General features: G+C 40.5%; 1 protein-coding gene across 1 annotated transcript in view; it reads right to left on the reverse strand.

Moving 5' to 3' along the window:
- MYO3B (myosin IIIB) overlaps positions 1 to 18862 on the reverse strand; it is a 407802-nt gene that overhangs the window by 204620 nt on the left and 184320 nt on the right. The window contains exons 13-21 of the mRNA XM_058714463.1: positions 17633 to 17716; positions 16631 to 16833; positions 12303 to 12401; positions 11815 to 11929; positions 5322 to 5448; positions 4335 to 4545; positions 3345 to 3492; positions 1946 to 2099; positions 672 to 760 (exon numbers count right to left, since the gene is read on the reverse strand). Of these exons, the coding sequence (XP_058570446.1) occupies positions 672 to 760; positions 1946 to 2099; positions 3345 to 3492; positions 4335 to 4545; positions 5322 to 5448; positions 11815 to 11929; positions 12303 to 12401; positions 16631 to 16833; positions 17633 to 17716 (1230 nt within the window). The remainder of the gene's footprint in view (positions 1 to 671; positions 761 to 1945; positions 2100 to 3344; positions 3493 to 4334; positions 4546 to 5321; positions 5449 to 11814; positions 11930 to 12302; positions 12402 to 16630; positions 16834 to 17632; positions 17717 to 18862) is intronic.

The raw sequence follows: 18862 nt of genomic DNA on the forward strand, positions 1-18862 counted from the left end.
TTTTTTTTTGGACCCAGGGCCTCAGCAGACCCCCCCAGAACCAATTAGCCATAATTCCAATGGCTCCTTTGAGAGTAACTCAAGCAATGAGTTGTTGGCTGCAGAACTAGAGAGTTTCCTGAATTAGTCACTACTCTACTTCAGGAACTTGAAATGAGACGGAGGCGTAAGTTATGAAAGGGGGAAATTTCTGTTAATGATGTAAAAGCTTAATATCTGGATGATGAAGTGAATTTTTTTCCCTTTTTATCTAGACATTTTTGGTTCCCTAAAGACACATAGAGTTAAACTGCTAAAAACTGAGCCCCACTGTGATATGAACCCTCTACCGCTACCCACACATTTCCAAATGACTTTAATGTGCACATTCACTGCTCAACACTGGGAAAGCTGTACTATGTTCTCTCTCTGGAGAGCTGTCACTTCTGGGCCAAACCTCAGGTGAGAGGCAGATGGCAGCTCCATAGTCACCCCAGCGAGAAATTGCTTCTTTACCAGGGGCGACTTTCTGTGAGCAGCACACTGAGAAAGTTTGGGAATTATGATTAGGTGTTCAAGAGGAATTAAAAGGAGAAAAGAAACCTGCAAGAAATTTTGTGAGCAGCACAGACAGGGTAGTATGGACACTGACCCCTGTCAAATTCAGGTTTGATGACACACACTTGCCTCACCTTTCCAGCATAGTGCAGGATGCCAAAGCACAGCTCCACTCCTTTGGGCCTCCAGAAGTATTTGCATCGCAGATTGTCTTCAAATTTATCTGTGTGGATTTTCATGTTTAAAAGTTACAATGAGAAGTGTTGGCTCCTTCAAACAAAAGGTCACTCCTTGAGCCAGGAGTGGCCCCAAATAAGGGATTTCAGAGCAGTCTGATAGTGTCATTGTATGTACAACAGTAGAGAAAAATGCCCTGTTGAAATGGGCTTACTATCAAGTCTTCGTTTAGTTGTTTTGTATTCGTCTTTAGCGTCAGGCGATGCCCTAACATCTTGTTTTGTTCTAAGAACTCCTAGCACGGACACTGATGACACCAGAACTCTGACCAATTAGCTTTAGAACCATAAAGATATCCCACAGAAGAAGGCAAACAACCCTTGTTTAAACTTATCATGGCAACTTGTGATGATTTCATAGGTAAAAGGAAACCACCGAAGGTGACAATGTCAACTCCTGAAGAGAATCTCTCCCACCAATCAATTTCCTATCTGGGGAAAAGACTTGAAGCTTTCTGTTCCTCCCTCAATAAACAATGTTTGCTACTGTTGCAGCTGAGAGCCTACTCTGTGTGAGGATCTGTGCTAAGTACTAAATGGATACAAAGATTGGGGCTTTGTTGCCCTAAATATCTCACAATCTCAGCGAGGGAAGGGATCATATACAACACTGAAGACTGGAGAAGCAGACGGACAAAGGGAACGGGGATAGAATACAAAGGGCCTTTAATGCTAGGATGAGGTGTCTTACTGGCAGGCCGCAGACAATAGTAAACTAATGAAAAGGTGGCTTTAGAAAGATTAAATTAGCTGGGATGTCCAGGGTAGAGAGGGTAAGTATGAGTCTAGAAGCCATGAGACCAGAAGGGTCTTCTATACAAACTTGGACTAGAGGTGGATGGGATCCAGGCAAAGATATGACAGAAGGGTATGAAAAGGAGGAGAAGCAATTATTGGTTATAGGAAATAGGGGACAGGAAGGTATAAAAAATGAAATTGACAAAGGATAAAGGTATTTATGTTGGCAGCAATAGGAGTGTGAGGAGGGCTTGGTGATGGGTTTGCTTTAAGACACAATCTATCAGGACATTTGCTGAATATTTCAATGCATTAAAAATAGAGCTTATACTTGCATAGCCTACCAGGTGGCCAAAATGCTCAGCCACGCTCATTTGATGACATGAACCAAGTTCTCTTCTGAGTGCATTATGCCTTTTACAAAAGATACCTACCAACCAGGGTCTGATCAGTTGCTTGGGGAAATCGACTTTCCTCATCCAAAAGTGCAAGCAGTCCCAGGGGCTTCTGGAGGAACATGTCCAAGAGTGGGCGGTTGTCCTCATACATCACAGGTGTAGCATCAATGCCTTCATTCTGATATTCCACCTGGAGGGAAATGGATTGTGAATGTCTCCAGCCCAAAACTGGCCTAGGTGGCACCAGGCTGCTTTGGCATGCACATTCTGTGTCTGGAAACACTGACTGTATGTGGAAAACAGGCTGTGTTTTATGGGTGTAGCAAAGGAGTCTTCTACATATAGCACTGTTGAAGCTTTGGGTTTAAGTCTGACCTACAGGCACAGCCTGTGGCAGGCAGCTGAAGTCAGCAAAAGAAGGGACAGTGCTGTCTCCCAAATACCAACTTGGTAACTTGTAATTTAGAAACTGACATGGAATGGAAGGGAAGCTGAAAAAAAACTATTTTGGTGATAAATAGGGTTTAAACCAGGAAGAAAACAGACATCTATCTTCTACAAAGGATTCTGCAAGGGAATCATCTCCGGCTGGAAAACAAAGAAAATTCCAGATTTCCCAGGGAAAATAAATGCAGGGAGCCTTGACTGAAAAGGAGGTGGAATTTCACACAGAGTGGGAGGGGAGGGGAGGGGTGGGTGATCCAGATTTATCCAGGTCCACTGATAAAACCAATAATTCGTGTTTATCTAATCACAGCACAGTGTGTGTATGCCTTCACTTCTACGTTAAAACAAAGGGCTTAGTATGTTTCATTGTTGAACAACTTCATACAAGATAGAATCTTGGGGTTGGGGTAGAAATTAGGGTGGAGGGGAAGGTCCCCTAGCTTTTGGGCACATGAGCTTCACACTCAATTTGATTTACCATTAAACTCATAGTGAAAAGACTTCCATTTGGAGAAAACCAAGAACATATCTTACTCCTCCCTGGAGACATTCCACCCCCACCCCAGCAGTTACTGTGGGATCTGGTGTGCAGGAGATAGGGGATGGGGATGGCCCATTTGGGAGTTAATGCCCTGAATTCAACATCATCCTGTGTCATTTTGGACACTTATTTTACTTAAATAAGGTAGGAAGAGAATGTAGCATTTTGGACAAGGTGCATGAAACAGTTTAGAAGCAACAATTAAATAACTGGCTTGTCACCAGCTCCACTCAAGTGAGGAAATGTAACTTTCCACAGAAATCAAGACTTTTTTCTTCAGGCTAAATTTAGACTATTTATTTTGACAGGACAGGCAGGACTGCCTCACCAGTGGTTTTTTCCTTAGAATCTTTTACCTGTTAGCCTAACGGGGTTTCCGCTTCTAATTGTGGGCAGCTTGGAGGCACCTTCCCCACCAGGTTTAGTTACTTCAGAGTTCACTATTACCTGCTCAAGAGCAAAAACGTGCTGGTTGAAATAGTAGTGGATTTGCTCATTGGCAATGTTTATGCAGAGCTGCTCAAATGAATTTCTCCCAAAGTTCTCGAATCCAAAAATATCCAAGATCCCCACATTCATACCATCATCTGCACTACTGCATTGAAGAGAAGAAAAAAAATTGTTAGGGGAAGAAACATTCATCTCAGGATGATGTTAAATACATATGCCCGTGTGTTTACCAACATATATACCCACTCATGGAAAGCAGCATTCAGCCACCTCTAAAGGAAGAAACAGTTTGTGTTTTAAAGTATTCATTCCTTCAGTTTCTCAACAGTCTTTCCAACTTTTTTTAAGCAGTAGAATCCTTTAAAATCTTACTCAGAAGCTCCATAAAGAGAAAGATTAATGAGGAACCACTCTTTTGGAAGGGGCTAGAACTACTGCCCATTCATTATTTCACCTTCCCACCCATAAGGCTTAATTGGAAGAACACTCTTTAGAACTTGATGTTGTCAATTCTTCCACAATATAGAAACCGTCAATGCTTAGAAAGAAATAGTAGTAACAGCAGGAGTAGCAGTAGTAATGTAATGATATAATGCAAATAATGTAAGATATGGTGCTTTAAAACTTTACATGAAACTACATCTCATTCTGAAAACAACACTATGAGGAGGATATCATTACCCTCATGTTACAGATGAGAAAACTGTGACTTAGAATATGGGATTGATCAAGCTCTAGAGCCTAGATGCAGACCCAGTTTGCCCAGCTCCCAGACAAAGCTGTTCTCTTAAATACTACACTATAACAGCTCTGTCAGTCATGTGCCTCTTCCATTGTCCTGGATACCATTCTCCTTTTAAAGGTGAAGACTTGAGAGCTTCACTAAAGAAAACTCATGAGTGGACCAAACACTTTCTCTTGCAAATCTAGGAGACATCGGGGTCAATGACAGCTCTCCCAGGGCCTCTGCTTCCCAAGGGAACTTGCCATATACGTTTGTCTGGCTGCAGGAGTGTATTGATGCGATTTACAATCCAACTGAAGAGCCTCGCATACAAGGCTTTGGACATGGCATCTCGGACATCCGCGGCTCTGTCGACAGTGTTGGCACGGATGATGGTCTCACCCCGGGTGACCACACAGTGTGAGATAAGGGCCTCTTGGAGTTCTTCGGGGCTGATGCAGAGAAGGGAGGCAGCTGGAATACAGGGTAAAGATGACACCAGAGAATGTAGTCATCCATCCATCCATTCATTCATTCAGCCAGCATTTATTCAACATCCACTATGTGTCAGGCTCTCCCTAGGCACTTCAGATGCAAAGGTAAACAAGCCAGGTCCCTAACACCAAGAAGCATCCAGATGGACACAGTAACAGAACATCCACACTGTTCTGAAAGCTCTTCCCAGGTATTTGATGAAAAAAAGTGAGAGGAGATGGTCTTTGGTCAAATAGCCGGGGACTATACTCTTCTCAAGAATCAAAAAGCACATTACTTTATTAAAGGCAGTAAAAGATACTGTTTAACACAAATGGTGTTTATTTAAATCAGTGTTTTTTTTTTCCCTAACTCAGGATTTGGTTTCCTTGTGCCATCATCTCCTATAGAACTTCAAAAATAAATAGTGCCTGACTTCTCCCCTGGAGATGCTGATTCAGTGGATTCAGAGAGAGATCCACCTCTTGTATTTTTTCAAAAACTTGTAGCTGGTTTTCAAAAGTAGCCAGTGTTGACACCACTGCCCAAAGTGACCTGGCACAGAATTCTTTTCTGCGGAGCATTTATTTGCAGCTTATAAAAAGAATTGTGATGGTCTACAAGACATCCTTTGGGAAATCCCAGTTGGTGAAAATACCCAAAGTCAGTACAGAGACCAGCAACAGCTACTCTATATTTTACAGCATCTTGAGAAAGTACCAAAGTGAAAGAAACATGTATTTTGGCTACACAGTGCACAGACATCAAACAATTACCATTTTCCAAAGCTTCAGCATTGGGCACCTCACTTTTATCAGTTTGATGTTGAGAGGAAATAGCTGCAAACTCAATGTTTCCAATATTCAAAATTCCAGCCAAAATTCTGTACACTGAGTGCACCTCCTGTAAAGGACAGCAAGAGCCATGTTTGGTCACTGCCAATCAAACTAACAAACCACCAGCACTGCTAGTTGTCCACTGAAGTCCAACACACACACACCCTTTTCCTGGGCACACAAATAATTTCCAAACCTCCCTTGAAGTTAGACAGTAGAACTAAACTCTTAACAAAGGAGCAAGAGGAATGACGTGGGCAATTCTGAGCCCAGTCTTACAGAAACAAGCATGCCTCCTCCATGCTTTCTTTCCCATTATTGCTGGCTGGAACGCCCAAAAACCCAGCCTCAACTATGCAGCTGACTAGGATTCCTGAGACTAATGACTGCATGGAACAAAGTTGTTCTGCAGCGTGAACCTCTCACCATGAAATGCTTCCGTCAGGGAGAACTGATCTTCTCTGTTCTTTATGCCACTTTGAGCCACTTCCCTAACTAATACCAACTCCCAAATTCAGGTATGTTCTTTCTTCAACACAAGAGAGGAGATGTTTCCTTAACCTCTTTTGAATAGCTTTTATGAAATAGTTATCAGGGCACTTATTAATGGCTCATTGAACATTCTGAAGTTAAATAATAGAGTATATAATTATGAATGAGGTCAGGAAATATTCTGACTCACTAGAAATTATTTGTGATATTGTGATATAATAAAAACATAGATTTGGTCTTCACTCCAATCTCTGGCACAAGAGTTTATACAACCCTTGGGATTATGAGTGGTAGGTGTTAAAGGAATATCCTCTGTCATTCAGAGTAAGCCCCTCAGCCGTAACTGAGTTCATGCCAACGAGGTGACCCTTAGGGAATGGGGGCTGGTTGCTAGAGAGACCACACATTAAAGGGTAAGAATTTTTAGCTGAATCCTGGACTTCCAAGGAGGGGAGAATCCTGGAGATTGAGTTAATCACCAATTGGCAATAATTTAATCATTCATGCCTATGTAATGGAGCCTCCATTTAAACCCATAACTGATGAGGCTCAGAACACTTCCAGGTTGTTGAACACATGAAGGTGGTGAGAGGAGGGGTACCCCTTTCCCAAAACCTTGCCCTATGTATCTCCTCTTTCACTTGGCTTCTCCTGAGTTTTATCCTTTATGATAAAGTAAACTGTTTTCCCAAGTTTTTTGAGTCCTTCTATCCAATTAATAAACTCAAATTTGGGATCTTGGGACCCTAAACCTCCCATTTCATAGCCATTTGGTCATTAGGAGAATCCTACTGAACAAGTAGGACTTGCCATTAGTGTCTGAAGGGGGAGCAGTCTTAGGGAACTGAACCCCTCACTTGTGTGATCAGATATTAACTCCAGGTAGACAGTATCAGAAGCGAATTAACTATAGGAGAATTGGTTGGTATGGGGGGAAAAAAACTCCACACATTTGATGTCAGAGTGTTGTGAGTGAAGATAGTTTAGATTATCTAAGCCCTATTTTTATATTGAAAGTTAAATATATAAGTAGCATTAGTGGTAAAATATAAAGTATATTTATTTATTTAAACATATGCATTTCCTGTAGGTGAGATAAATGGGTAGCCAGTAAATTTCTGCATCTTATGCTTATAGATAGAGAAAAGTACTTCCACAAAAACACTCAGGTGAGGAACTTGATTTAGTACTATACACAGCAGCAAACTAATAGGAACCGTCATTAGATCATTGATAAAGCATTGTTCCCAAATTGAGCCTTCCTGTGAACATTCCTCAGTAAAGCCAACAACTGAACATAGACTGTAATAGTGACATCTGCTGGATACCTGATAATGCTACAAAGACAAATGAGGATTTTAAACCAGGCTTCTGCTATAGATAAATATTGTTCTTCAAACTTCTAAATCAAAGGCAAATCGTCCTGTTTCTGCGGTCAAGAATCACTGTTTTAATCACACAACTTAAGACTGGCTAAGGAGAACACCTACCAAATGGGTTTTCTGGGACTAGTGTGGATTTAACATGATAGCACCTCATTACCTCGATCAATACAATATGAAGCTCATGGAATGCAACAAGCAAGCAACTTCCCAGGGGGTAAACAGAGACTCTAAGGCAATGAGTTTGATATAGCTATTATTTCTGTATCCAGTTATCTCAAAAAGTTATCTAAACTCTCAATACTCTGAGGAAAAAAAAGGTCCTTCCTCTAATTAACACACACACATGCAACACATATGACCACACAAGGCATGAAACCTCCCAAAACAGGGCTTCCAGGCATTTCACCACTGGGGTGATTATCCCCAAAGGAAATGGTTGTTCTCACCCAGTTGTTTCTCTGGCAATATTCTCTTCAGCACAATACTCAGACATTTGCTCTTTTGAAAAACAAAACTACCCATGTGACCTTCAGTGAAAATTTTGGGGTTCAAACACTGTGAATGACTGAACCTAATGGTAGGTTGGGTCTTCTTCCTTGGTTTAGACAAGGGAACTTGAGAAGGGTATCCAATGTTGACCTCATTATGAAGGAATTAGCCTTAGAGTCCTCTTTATGCTACAATTCCAAGCTATTCCACTTGACTCCTTCAGTCTCCCCCTTAGATTAATTAGTTCTGCCTTTCTGACCTAGGAACCTATATCCACCCTTATGGTCAAGTCAAAACATCACCCATATACTGTCATGTTAGAGGACAATCAGTAGCAAGTTCATCTGTGGGATTACATCTCCCTCCCCAGTACTTTTTTTTTTTTTAATGCTTATTTGAGAGACGTGAGCAGGCATGCAAGCGAGGGAGGGGCAGAGAGGGAGGGAGGGAGAGAGAGGGAGAGAGAGACAGAATGAATCCCAAGCAGGCTCCAGGTTGTCAGCGCAGAGCCTGATGTGGGGCTCAATCTCATGAACTGTGAGATCATGACCTAAGCAGAAATCAAGAGTCAGATGCTCAACTGACTGAGCCACCTAGGTGTGCCCCACCCCCAGTACTTCTTCATCAAGTCTTCTTTTCTCCCCACAGCTATCCTGAGAAAGATTTTCACCTTCCTCACTTTGCTTATTTCCTCTTGTCTGATCTCCAGCTCTATGCACCCTTTCCTGGCATCCTGCCTTTGCTACAGAATCTTGTTACGATGCTCTATTTTTTATTTCTTATGTTTTCAACTTTCTACGTGATAACACAAAATAACCTCACTCAGGACAGGAATACTATCAAGAAGACTAACAACTCCTCCAGCTGGTTTCCCAATTCACTGTTGATGAGTATGAATTCATTTTTATCATCAATCAGCAGAAGTGGGGAAGAAAGAGCCTTTCTCCATCAACATCTCATGCAGGATGTCTTTGCTGCTTCTTTCCTTTTCTCAGAAGATACTCCTTTCACTGATGTAGGTATTCTCTCAATAAAGTTAAAGCTAAGCAGAAAATTGAGAAGGATCTTAGTTTTCCATTAGCCTGGAGCTGATTTCCATTTAGCCTGGAGTTGCTTCCAGCCTGGCTCACAGGCATCTCATGGTAGTTGTTTCTCTGTTCCTCTCCTAGGCATTTACTTGTCCTCTCAGTATCTCTTTACCTTGTTTCCTTTTTACAAGTCTCTAGTTTTTTACCAGCTGCTCTAAGTACCACATTAGGCCCAATTAAAGGGCTTTCTCCCTTACGGGCTCTATCCCAACACCTTTCTTCAGTTTCCTTTTCAGAGGATGTTTCACCTCTGAAAAGAAAAATGTTTTCACAACATTTGTATCATGAAAGCCAATGATGGGTTTAAAAACATTTGAGGGTAGGGGGTGTATATCAATCATACATCAATAAAGTTTTAAAAACATGGTAAGTCCTATTGTCTATCATTTGAACATTGAAAATCCTCAAGATCTCCCATTTACATTTTAACACATAAACCCTTTGGTTTCTCTTCAGCAATACTCTCCCAAATATATAATCTGTCTTGAAGAAAGGGAAAAAATTTTGCCCTAATCTCAAAGCCTTCTCCCTAACCTCTTCATCAAGGGATCTGCAGTAAAATATCCAATCTTGACCCTCACACAGATAATCTGCCTAAAATCTTTTCATGTAATATTAAATATAAACATACCTAAAACTCAATTTAATACATTATGATTATTCATATACCAGCAAGACAAGCATAATATTAAACAAAAATAATAATGTTTGATTCCAAAAAGGCATGGATCTTCATAATAGGGTGTTAGGTATAATCCCACCCACAAAACCCCCAACCCCTGCCCAATCCCCTGCAAGGAACCATCATTGTTAGTCAAAGACTCCTTCTACCAGGGAGGTTTCTTTACAATAAACTCAGGGTCAAGTGTTCTTTCTGATACTTTTGGCTGATGTCCCAGAATTAAAATTCATGTTCTTGAGTCTGCACTAAGGTTTGCTACTTATAATTTTGCTAGGGGAGTTTGGAGGAATCTGAAGAATACTATGAGGATTCCTGCAGGGTACTTAGTGACATTATAAGAAAAGAGGGTGACCATCATTTTGATTAAATTGACCAGTTTATTTAAGCTATGTCTAGAAAATGTCCCTCTGTCTAGAAATAAACTTAAGAAAAAGTTCTGATACATCAGCTATTTGGCATCTGATCCCTGACTACATTCACCTGAATCTTTCTGAATTTAGTCAAACTACTTTGAGTTTATAAAGTAAACTGAGTGAATTCAGCAAAAACAGGTTGTCTATAGAGATATAGACAAAGATATAACCAAAGAATTTAAGATCAGAGAGATCAGAGCCAGCCTCTTCCTTCCATTTCCAAGGTTGCTGATGTAAGTTGGTTTATTTCCAGTATCAATTAATATGGGACACGGTGAAACTATAAACATATCATTACATTCTCGTTATTCATTTTATAGTCCAGATCAGGCAGAAATTATGTCTACCACTTTTTACACTTCTTTCTTTTCACATTTATTCACTCATTCATTCAATTCAATTCTACTATACTTTTTTTTCATCAAGGGTTAGGGATGGCTTACCTCAAAGACACATACTTTTAGCATATTTAGTGTGTTTTGTTTTTTGTTATCTTAAAACAGCTTGATTTATTATTATTTGCAATACATTTCTATTATTAGAACAAAGCCATCATATACGTTCTTTTAGAGCTAGGAGCAATCTCTTCACAGTATTCTACACCCATCTTTATAGTCATTGAAAGCAAAATATTATTAACCTTATGACTAACTTCTCTATTGTTCCTGTACCCTTTTCAGCTAGTATGCCCCTGAACACCTTGGCATGACCGAGGTGACTTGAAATCGTTCTACTGCCATCTCCACCACGCTTGGACTCTTCTGGTGATGCATCTTGATAACAATCAGCTCTACAAATTAATAACCATAAAGGTCCTTTAATAAGGCTGGAACCTGTTTAATTGCTCTCCTCTAAGGAGCCAAGGGAAATACAGTTCTGTTTTTATCTGACCTTTGGGATTTTCCACTGTCTGTCAGTCTAAAGTCAGTGGGAGGCAGACAGAGAAAATTAACAGCTGGCGAGAAGAAAACAAAGGTATTATTATGACTAAAGTCAGCCATGCTGGGAAGGGAAGGGCTGGCCAAACTCATTAGATTACAGAAGTGGCTGTCCCAGGGTAACTGGAGTGTCTTGTAATCTAATCCCTTAAGATTTAACACTCTCACCTACCTCCTAATCATTCACCTCCTTTCGTGGAAAAGCAAAAGAATCTGTGTATTTTGCCAAATTGATGGCATGAAGCCCAGAAACTATGACATAAATGTATCACAGAATAATATTTGAACCTAGGGTTATAAATATCTTCTGTCACCCCTGGCATATATTTAATAGAGACAGCCTGTATCTCGTAAGATAAGAGTAGTCGAGTACTTAGAGCTAGAGGTAATAATGAACAACTGTGTACCATGGAGAAGGAAGTGACTGCCAGAAAGTTGAAAAGGTTTAAATTAATTTGTTTTGGTGCACAAGGAGCTACTTGCATAAATATATTTCTGAGCCTTGGTGTAACCTACATATTCCTATACTCATATTACACAACACACTATAATGGCTGGCACAACCCCAACTCAGAAAAGGGCAGTATTGTTTTGGTGTTTGTTATCACAGCTGTAGTGAACTGATGACAACGGTAACAATTTGCAGGCATGTGGCACTTACAACAGTACTTCTGATTTAATATTCACTTGTGCTTCTTGTTAAAATGCAGATTCTGGTTCACCTGTTCATAGATGGACCTGAGAGTCCGCATTTCTAACAAGCTCTCACATGATGACAATATTTCTGGTCTGATCAGACCACACGTTGAGGAGCAAGACCTTATACATGACCAGATGGCAACTGAAAAGAAAGTATCCTGCCCCAGCTTAGAACGTTCACATCTACAGTCACATTGATACAAGAATATTAACACCTGAGTTTCTTTTTCTTTTGGGAATCACCTACCTTGTCAGTGAATCCTATAATCCTGAAGCAATGCTGAATTGCTTCAAATTGTCTTCTGTAAGATTCCTTGGAAGTGATGTCGTGTATCACCCTTCCAGTTTCATCAGCTATGTACCTAAATGGAGTATGACCAAATACAATGAGCATTGACGTGGCAAATGGCACCCCAAATACCAGGGCATCACTGGGCTCCTTCTTCACAAGGGCATTTCCCTTTCAGTCCAATTGCAGTGGAATAATGGTGCACGTGGCTAAGTAAAATGGCCGCAGTTAAGTTTTTAAACATTCTAGAAAATGCAAAAGGTGAATGGCTGCAGTTAAGCTTTTGAGCTTTCTGGAAAATGAAAATGGTGCCATCCACCTTGGGTATTTCAACTTAAGACACTATCAGTGTCCAGTTAGGAAAAATAGTTCCATTTATTTCCAAGTTTTCTCAATTGCTATTTACACATTCATTAAAAATCAACAACTAAAACCCTGATACTTACCTAGGAGGCTTTTCCTCAGGAAGTCTGAACTCAGAAAGTTTCTTCTGGTGATAAAGACCAGCATAAATATAGTAAAATATGTGAAAATTTTTCTCTCCCCTGGAAGAAAAGAGGGGAGAGGATATTATTAATGATATATTCTGGGGCCTCCCCACTTTAAGTAATCTATACCATCTTTCTGTGAAAAATATTATCCTGTAGCAAATTTGCACTTTCAGGCAATTAAATTTGCCACATCCCAATTACAGAATGGTAATAGTGATAGGATTAGTATAGTAATTGTCACAGTGTCACATTATTAAACACACTTATCTTTACGCAGAAGGAGGTTTTAGAGAATGGAACATTTGTACGTCGCAGTCAGGTTATACACATTTAGAGATATTTCTGTACAGCCCAAAGGACGAGGCATCTGTGTCATATGCCTTCCGTTAGTAACCCATGTTGCTTCAGAAACAGTGATAACAGCTTAGAGACATCAGTCAATCTCCCTATTTTATTGGAGCCCCAGACAGTGGCTCTCCAGTCCTACGGCAAGGTAGGGAGCAAAACTGGGTCCCGGACTGAGGTCTCTACTCTTTCAAACCTGTGTTCTTTCAAATGTCATTCAAAGCAGTATGCACCAGTTCCCCTGCCAGTGCAGAGCCCGAAGTGGGGCTCAAACCCACCAACCACAAGATCATGACCTGAGCCGAAATCAAGAGTCAGATGCTTAATCAACTGAGCCACCCAGGCACCCCAAGAATTTTTTTTAACTGGTCCTTCAGCATAGACAGTTTGAAAAGCCCTGCTCTGGGTCCCTTTCCTTCCTCTGGAGGAGGGCAGTCTCTTCTGTTGATATCCCAGGATTTGACAAATCCTCATTTTGGCCAATTTAGCTCTGTGAAAAGAAATTGTTCTACTCCTTGTTCCCATCTGTGACACGGGCCCCACTCTTTTCTTCAGCTTCTTCTAAGTATCCTGGTCTTCCTTTGTCATTTATCCTGCCAAAGCTCTTCTAGGATATTCTTATTCTTCTCTTGTATTCCAGATGCCTCTGCTCACCATTTCTCACTCATCTGTTCCCTCAACTAATAAATTTACCTAGTGTCAGTCAGAGCAAGCACTGTACCAGGTGCCAGGGATACAGGACTAAGAGGATTCTTGCCTTCTGGAGCCTCCCTTCTAGTGATGGAGTTAGATAAAACAAGGAAACTTGTGATGAGGGCTTTGAAACAAACAAAAGGCTAAGATGAAGAATAATGTTGGGGGACAAGGGCTGCTTGTGTTAAGTCAAGGGAAGGACTCTCTAAGGAAATAACACTTAGGCCAAACACTGAAACATGAGAAGGGACTGGAAGGAGCTACAGAAAGAAGGGGGAAGAGCATTCCAAAGACAGGGAGCAACATATACACAAGGGCTCTGAGCCTGACACCCACATAGAACCAAAAAGATGCTAGGGAGAAGGGGGTGGGCAGGTAGGCAGGGCCAGCCCATACCAGGTCTTGTTAGGCCATAATGAGGACTTTGTTGATTAAGCAATTAGAATTCTTTGAAGTGTATTAAACTGGAGCCAAGAAGCACTTTAAGTATATAACATGAGTAGATCTGTGTTGAAAAAGTACATTCTAGCTGCAGGATGAAGACTAGACTGTAAGAAGCCAAGATGGATGCAGGGAAACCAATTAGGAGGTCGTGGTGAGAGAGCAAGCAACTTGGATAGGTATCAATTATAGTGCTGATGGAGAACAAGAGTAAGCTTAAAGATATATTTGGAGGAACAACTGAAAGAACATCCTGAGAGAATGAATGAGGGTGGTGTGAGAAAAGGACCTGGAGTCTGCCTCCCAGGTACCTAACTTGAGCATCTAGCGATGATGGCACCATTCATGGAGACGGTAAAGCCCTTTTAGGGCTTTATGAATCAGTATGCCTGGTGCAAAAATCACTTATTCTTTAAACTCTGATAAATGTGCAGGCTTCAGCTGACCCATCTTGATCTTACCTTCTTACAGTTTTTTTTGCAGATACCTCTAGTTTTAATTCTTCTTAACATTGCCTATCAACATCCATCCCTACATAAATTCAATTTAATTTTCATCCTGTATCCATCAGGTTTGGTTAGGTTTTGTTGAGATAACAAATATTCCAAAGATCTCAGTGGCTTAACTGAACAAAGGGTCACTTCTTGCTCAGAGTACCTGCCCACTGAGAGTCAGCAAAGGGAAGGGGGTGTGCTCATCATAGACACTCATGGGCCTAGGCTGATGCAGCAGCCACCATCTTGCACTTTGCCAGAGGGTCTTGTCATTACACGCTCATTTGCCAGAACTGATCATATGACCACATCTAACCACAGTGTACGTAAAAGAGAAATCCTACTATGTGCTCAGAAGGGAGCAGATCAGAAACGTTAGGTGAACAGGATTTGCACGAGCCCCGTTTTCTCCTCATTCAGTATCTTCAGTCTATTTTACCTCATCACTGCTATCAGATTGAATACACTTAACAATAATATTATGGTATATTAGGCACCTATTATGTTTCAGGGTTTATATTTGGTATAAATCACATTCTCTCATTTGATTCTCATAATAGTCCTGTATGGATGACTTTCTTATGCCCTTTTTCCATGTAAGGAAAATACGATATGAGGATATTTACACTAAGTGACATATAAAATAAGTGACGTAGCTGTGATTGGAACCCTCTTCACATTATCTTCCTAAAAGACCTTTTACATTTGAACATAGAAAACTGTGTTTTCCATTCTGTCAGATGCAGCTCCATAAACTTTAAAATCACCCTAATTTGGGGAGAAAGAAGCAAGTGACCTCATAAAAATTAATCAAGAAGCCACAGGGAACCTGAAATAACTCTCACTCTGTCTTTTTGTTCATTTGTTTAATTTGCATGCCAGTCCCTATTTTGTGAAGAAACTGCAAATGTGTGGCAGGAGAGGATGCTTGAACCCTTACCCTAGAACAAGTCCTGTAGATTCTTCTTGCATGATATCTCTCAGATTCATCCACGTCTTTCCATCTCCCTCCACTGCTACTATCTTAGTCCAGGCCTACATTCTATCTCACATGGATCTGGCAACAAACAGTCTCCTAATGGTCTCAACACAATCCCTCTTGCATCTCCTCAATCCATTTTCCCCACTGAAACCAGAGAGATCATTTCAAAATGCCCCTTGGATTTTGTGACTCCTCTGCTTGAGAACATTAAATGGTTTCCTATTGCCTTTAGAATAAGGTTCGAAATCCCCAGCCTGGTTCCAAAGCCCTGCATGATCTGGCCTCAGGCTCATCTTTGCCTGTCTCCCCCTTTTTGGGAAGAGCACCACCTTGCTGGCCAACTCTTAGCGATCCTCAGGTCTCAGATTAACTGCCTCATACACAGGGAGCCCCTGTCTTCCTGGATTAGGTCGGGTGCCCTTCCTTCTCTTGTTTTACTTTCATAGCACTTTATATTGTTTCCTGGAACTTATCATAATGGTTCTGCATTTGTTTATTTACTCGTTTTAATGCCTGTGGTCCTCCCTCCCCTCCAACAATCCCCCATCAAGTCTGAGCTCCATGAATACTGCAACCTTGTCTATTTTGCTTACTTTTGCAACTCCAGCAGAGAGCTCAACACTAGCATACGACAAGCATTCAGGAGTTACTGAATAATGCCCGAATGGACCATGCTGCTGAGGAAGTCTGGTGTCCTGCAATAATAATAGGAAGCATGGCTAGCCCTCTAATAACATGTACTACACACGGCACTCTTTAAAGTAATTTTATATAAATGAACTCCTTAATCTTCATAGCAAATCCATGAGGTAGGCAATACAAGCATCTCCATTTCACAGATAAGGCACAGAGAGGTTAAGTGACATAACCAAGAACAGTCAATGTCAGAATCAGCATTTGAATCCAGAGAAGTCCATGTTCTTCCTAAAACAAAGGTTTTTTTCCCCCCTACTGAATCTAGGGGAAAAAATCAGTATGCAGAATACTATCAGTGCTTTTTTTTAATATACAAATTAAATTTTAAGGTACTCAATGATTTTTAAAAGTATTCACAATGTTGCTAAATTCTACCTAGTACCAGCTCAGAAGAAAAGGGCATCCTGATCCCAAAGTACTCCCACCCCAACCCTCTGTACTCAGCCTGCAAATATCTTTTAGGTTAGAAATTACCACTATCCTTTGCTTAAATAATTCCTTGTTCTTGGGAAGTCTGGGGGTAGGGGGACCTTGGATGCTAAGAATAAGGGTGAAATGTATCCATTAAGATTACGAAAGCCTCCTGGTCTATCTTCCAGAACAAAAACAGAGTGATAAAATAGTGTACCTACACTGCCTGTTTTATAACTCTGGATTTTTCAAGGAGATACTCAGAGATTCTTGCCCCCATCACAGCTCCCGTTGGTGTAAACATCATTTCCAGGTATTTTCCAAAACGGCTGGAATTGTCATTGATGGCAGTGCGTGCATTTCCAAAGGCTTCCACCAGGGAGTTGACTTGCAAGATTTTCTCTCTCAGGGTCTCATTATTGGCCTGTGCCAAACAGACAACAGTCAAGAGGAGCTTCCAGAAATATCACTTTAGCAAAACTACCAGGCACCCCTCCCTACCCCCAAAATTCACATATTCTTTTTGGGAAGAACTTCACTTGGGAAAATCATCATCAGCCACTAACACCGTTTTCTCAGATGAGCAACTAGTTTAGGTTATCAATTTTTACATCCAGCCACACTTTACTTAAAATCCTTGATAAAATGCCTGAACATTTTAGAAAGAATTTTAAATAGAGAGATCCCATAACTTTTCTCAGTCATCCATTATAATATTCAATTAACCTCATCTGTAAAAGATTCCGTAAATGTTTAGTTTCATAATACACTACTTCTTAGTATATGTAACTGCCAGTCTGTTTTTTTAAGTCATTCCTTCAATGTCCATTTAACCAAGCTAAAAATTTCCATTTCCTTCAACTTTTGCTCAAAGATTTCTATTTTCCAATCCTTTAATCAAAGCCTTAGTGGCTCTCCCTAATCCCGTTCCTAGTGTTTAACCACTTTTACTACTTAATGGCTAAATGTTTCTATTACATTGAAAACATAAAAAATTAATTGCTGATAATCTAGTAAATTCGTGCTGGCATTATTTTCCTCACTACGTGAAAGAAGGATGACATGCTGACATCTTAAGAGGCCTAGCTATCAGGAGGTAAACATAACAAAGTCGGAAGGTTTTTATGTAATCCCTAATAAAAGCCAGTATTTCCATCATTTATAAAATATGCAGTTACTCTGTAAGGATTCTAGCCACAGTACATGAAGCAGATAGTCAATACCTTCCCCAAGAAAGTCAAATGCTGAACAATCAGGTGGGTGCTTTCCGTCTTCCCAGAGCCACTTTCTCCACTGATGACAATGCACTGACACAGAAAATGAAGAGTGAAGAATTCATAGCACAGGGAACAACTTGTATGTTCAGCAATGGCTTTCATACAACATCTACCATTGCACACCTTATTTTTTTCACTGAACGATAGATCTTAGGAATCTTTCCATTTCTGTACATTGAGAGCTTTGACTTTTTCACAGCTGCTTGTCGTCCCATTGTACAGATGCAGCATAATCTATTTAACCAGTCTCATATTGACAGATACTCCTTATGTTATTACAAGCAATACCACATCGAATAACCCTACATAGGGCATTATATCTACATGCAGCTTCTTCTGTAGAATAAATTCTCAGAAATGGGTTGTTAGACTAAAAGATAAAATGCATTTGTAAATTGCATAGATAGTACCAAATTGCTTTCTAAGGACTAGAACCAATCCAGGAAAGTGCCTGTTCTAGAGCCTCACCAATAGAGTATATTGGATTTTTGCCAATCTGAAATGCAGAATAGTCTCTCAGTATAGTTTTAATTTGCATTTCTTTCATTATGAGTGACACTGAGGTCTTTTCATACGTTTAAGATTATTCATATTTTCTTTTTGTGACTAGCCCATATCCTTTGCTTTTTTTTTTTTTTTTGCATTATTGGTGTTTTATTATTCATGTCTAAGAGTTCTTTATGTATCAAGGAGATCAGTGGGTGTATTATAATAAAAAACATACACTGGGTCTTTGTCTCTGGTTCCTGGCAAGAGTTCCTAAGACCCTTGGAACTTCTTGAATCATAGGGACAACAGGATCATCTTCTGTTATTCGCAAACAAGTCCCTTTCAATCAAACCTAACTGCTAACCAGGTGGTTCCAAGTAGGGCCCAAGACAGCTTCACGATAGATGCTGGTCACCAGAAAGACAAATACATGATTAGAGAGTGGGAACTTCCAGCCTCATCATCCCAACTTCTAGGGAATGCAGAGGGGCTAGAGATTGACTGAGACATAAAAACTCAAAGAACAAGATTCACAGAGTTTCTGGTATAAACACTTTGAGATGCTGGGAGGGAACATGCCCAGAGAAGGCAGGGGAGCTTTGTACCACCCCTCTCCCCTGTATCTTGCCCTGCGTAATCTCTTCCATTTGGCTGTTCCTGAGTTGTATCCTTATAGTAAGCCAGTAA

This window comes from Neofelis nebulosa, chromosome 2, assembly GCF_028018385.1.
Source record: "Neofelis nebulosa isolate mNeoNeb1 chromosome 2, mNeoNeb1.pri, whole genome shotgun sequence".
Taxonomy (NCBI): Eukaryota; Metazoa; Chordata; class Mammalia; order Carnivora; family Felidae; genus Neofelis; species Neofelis nebulosa.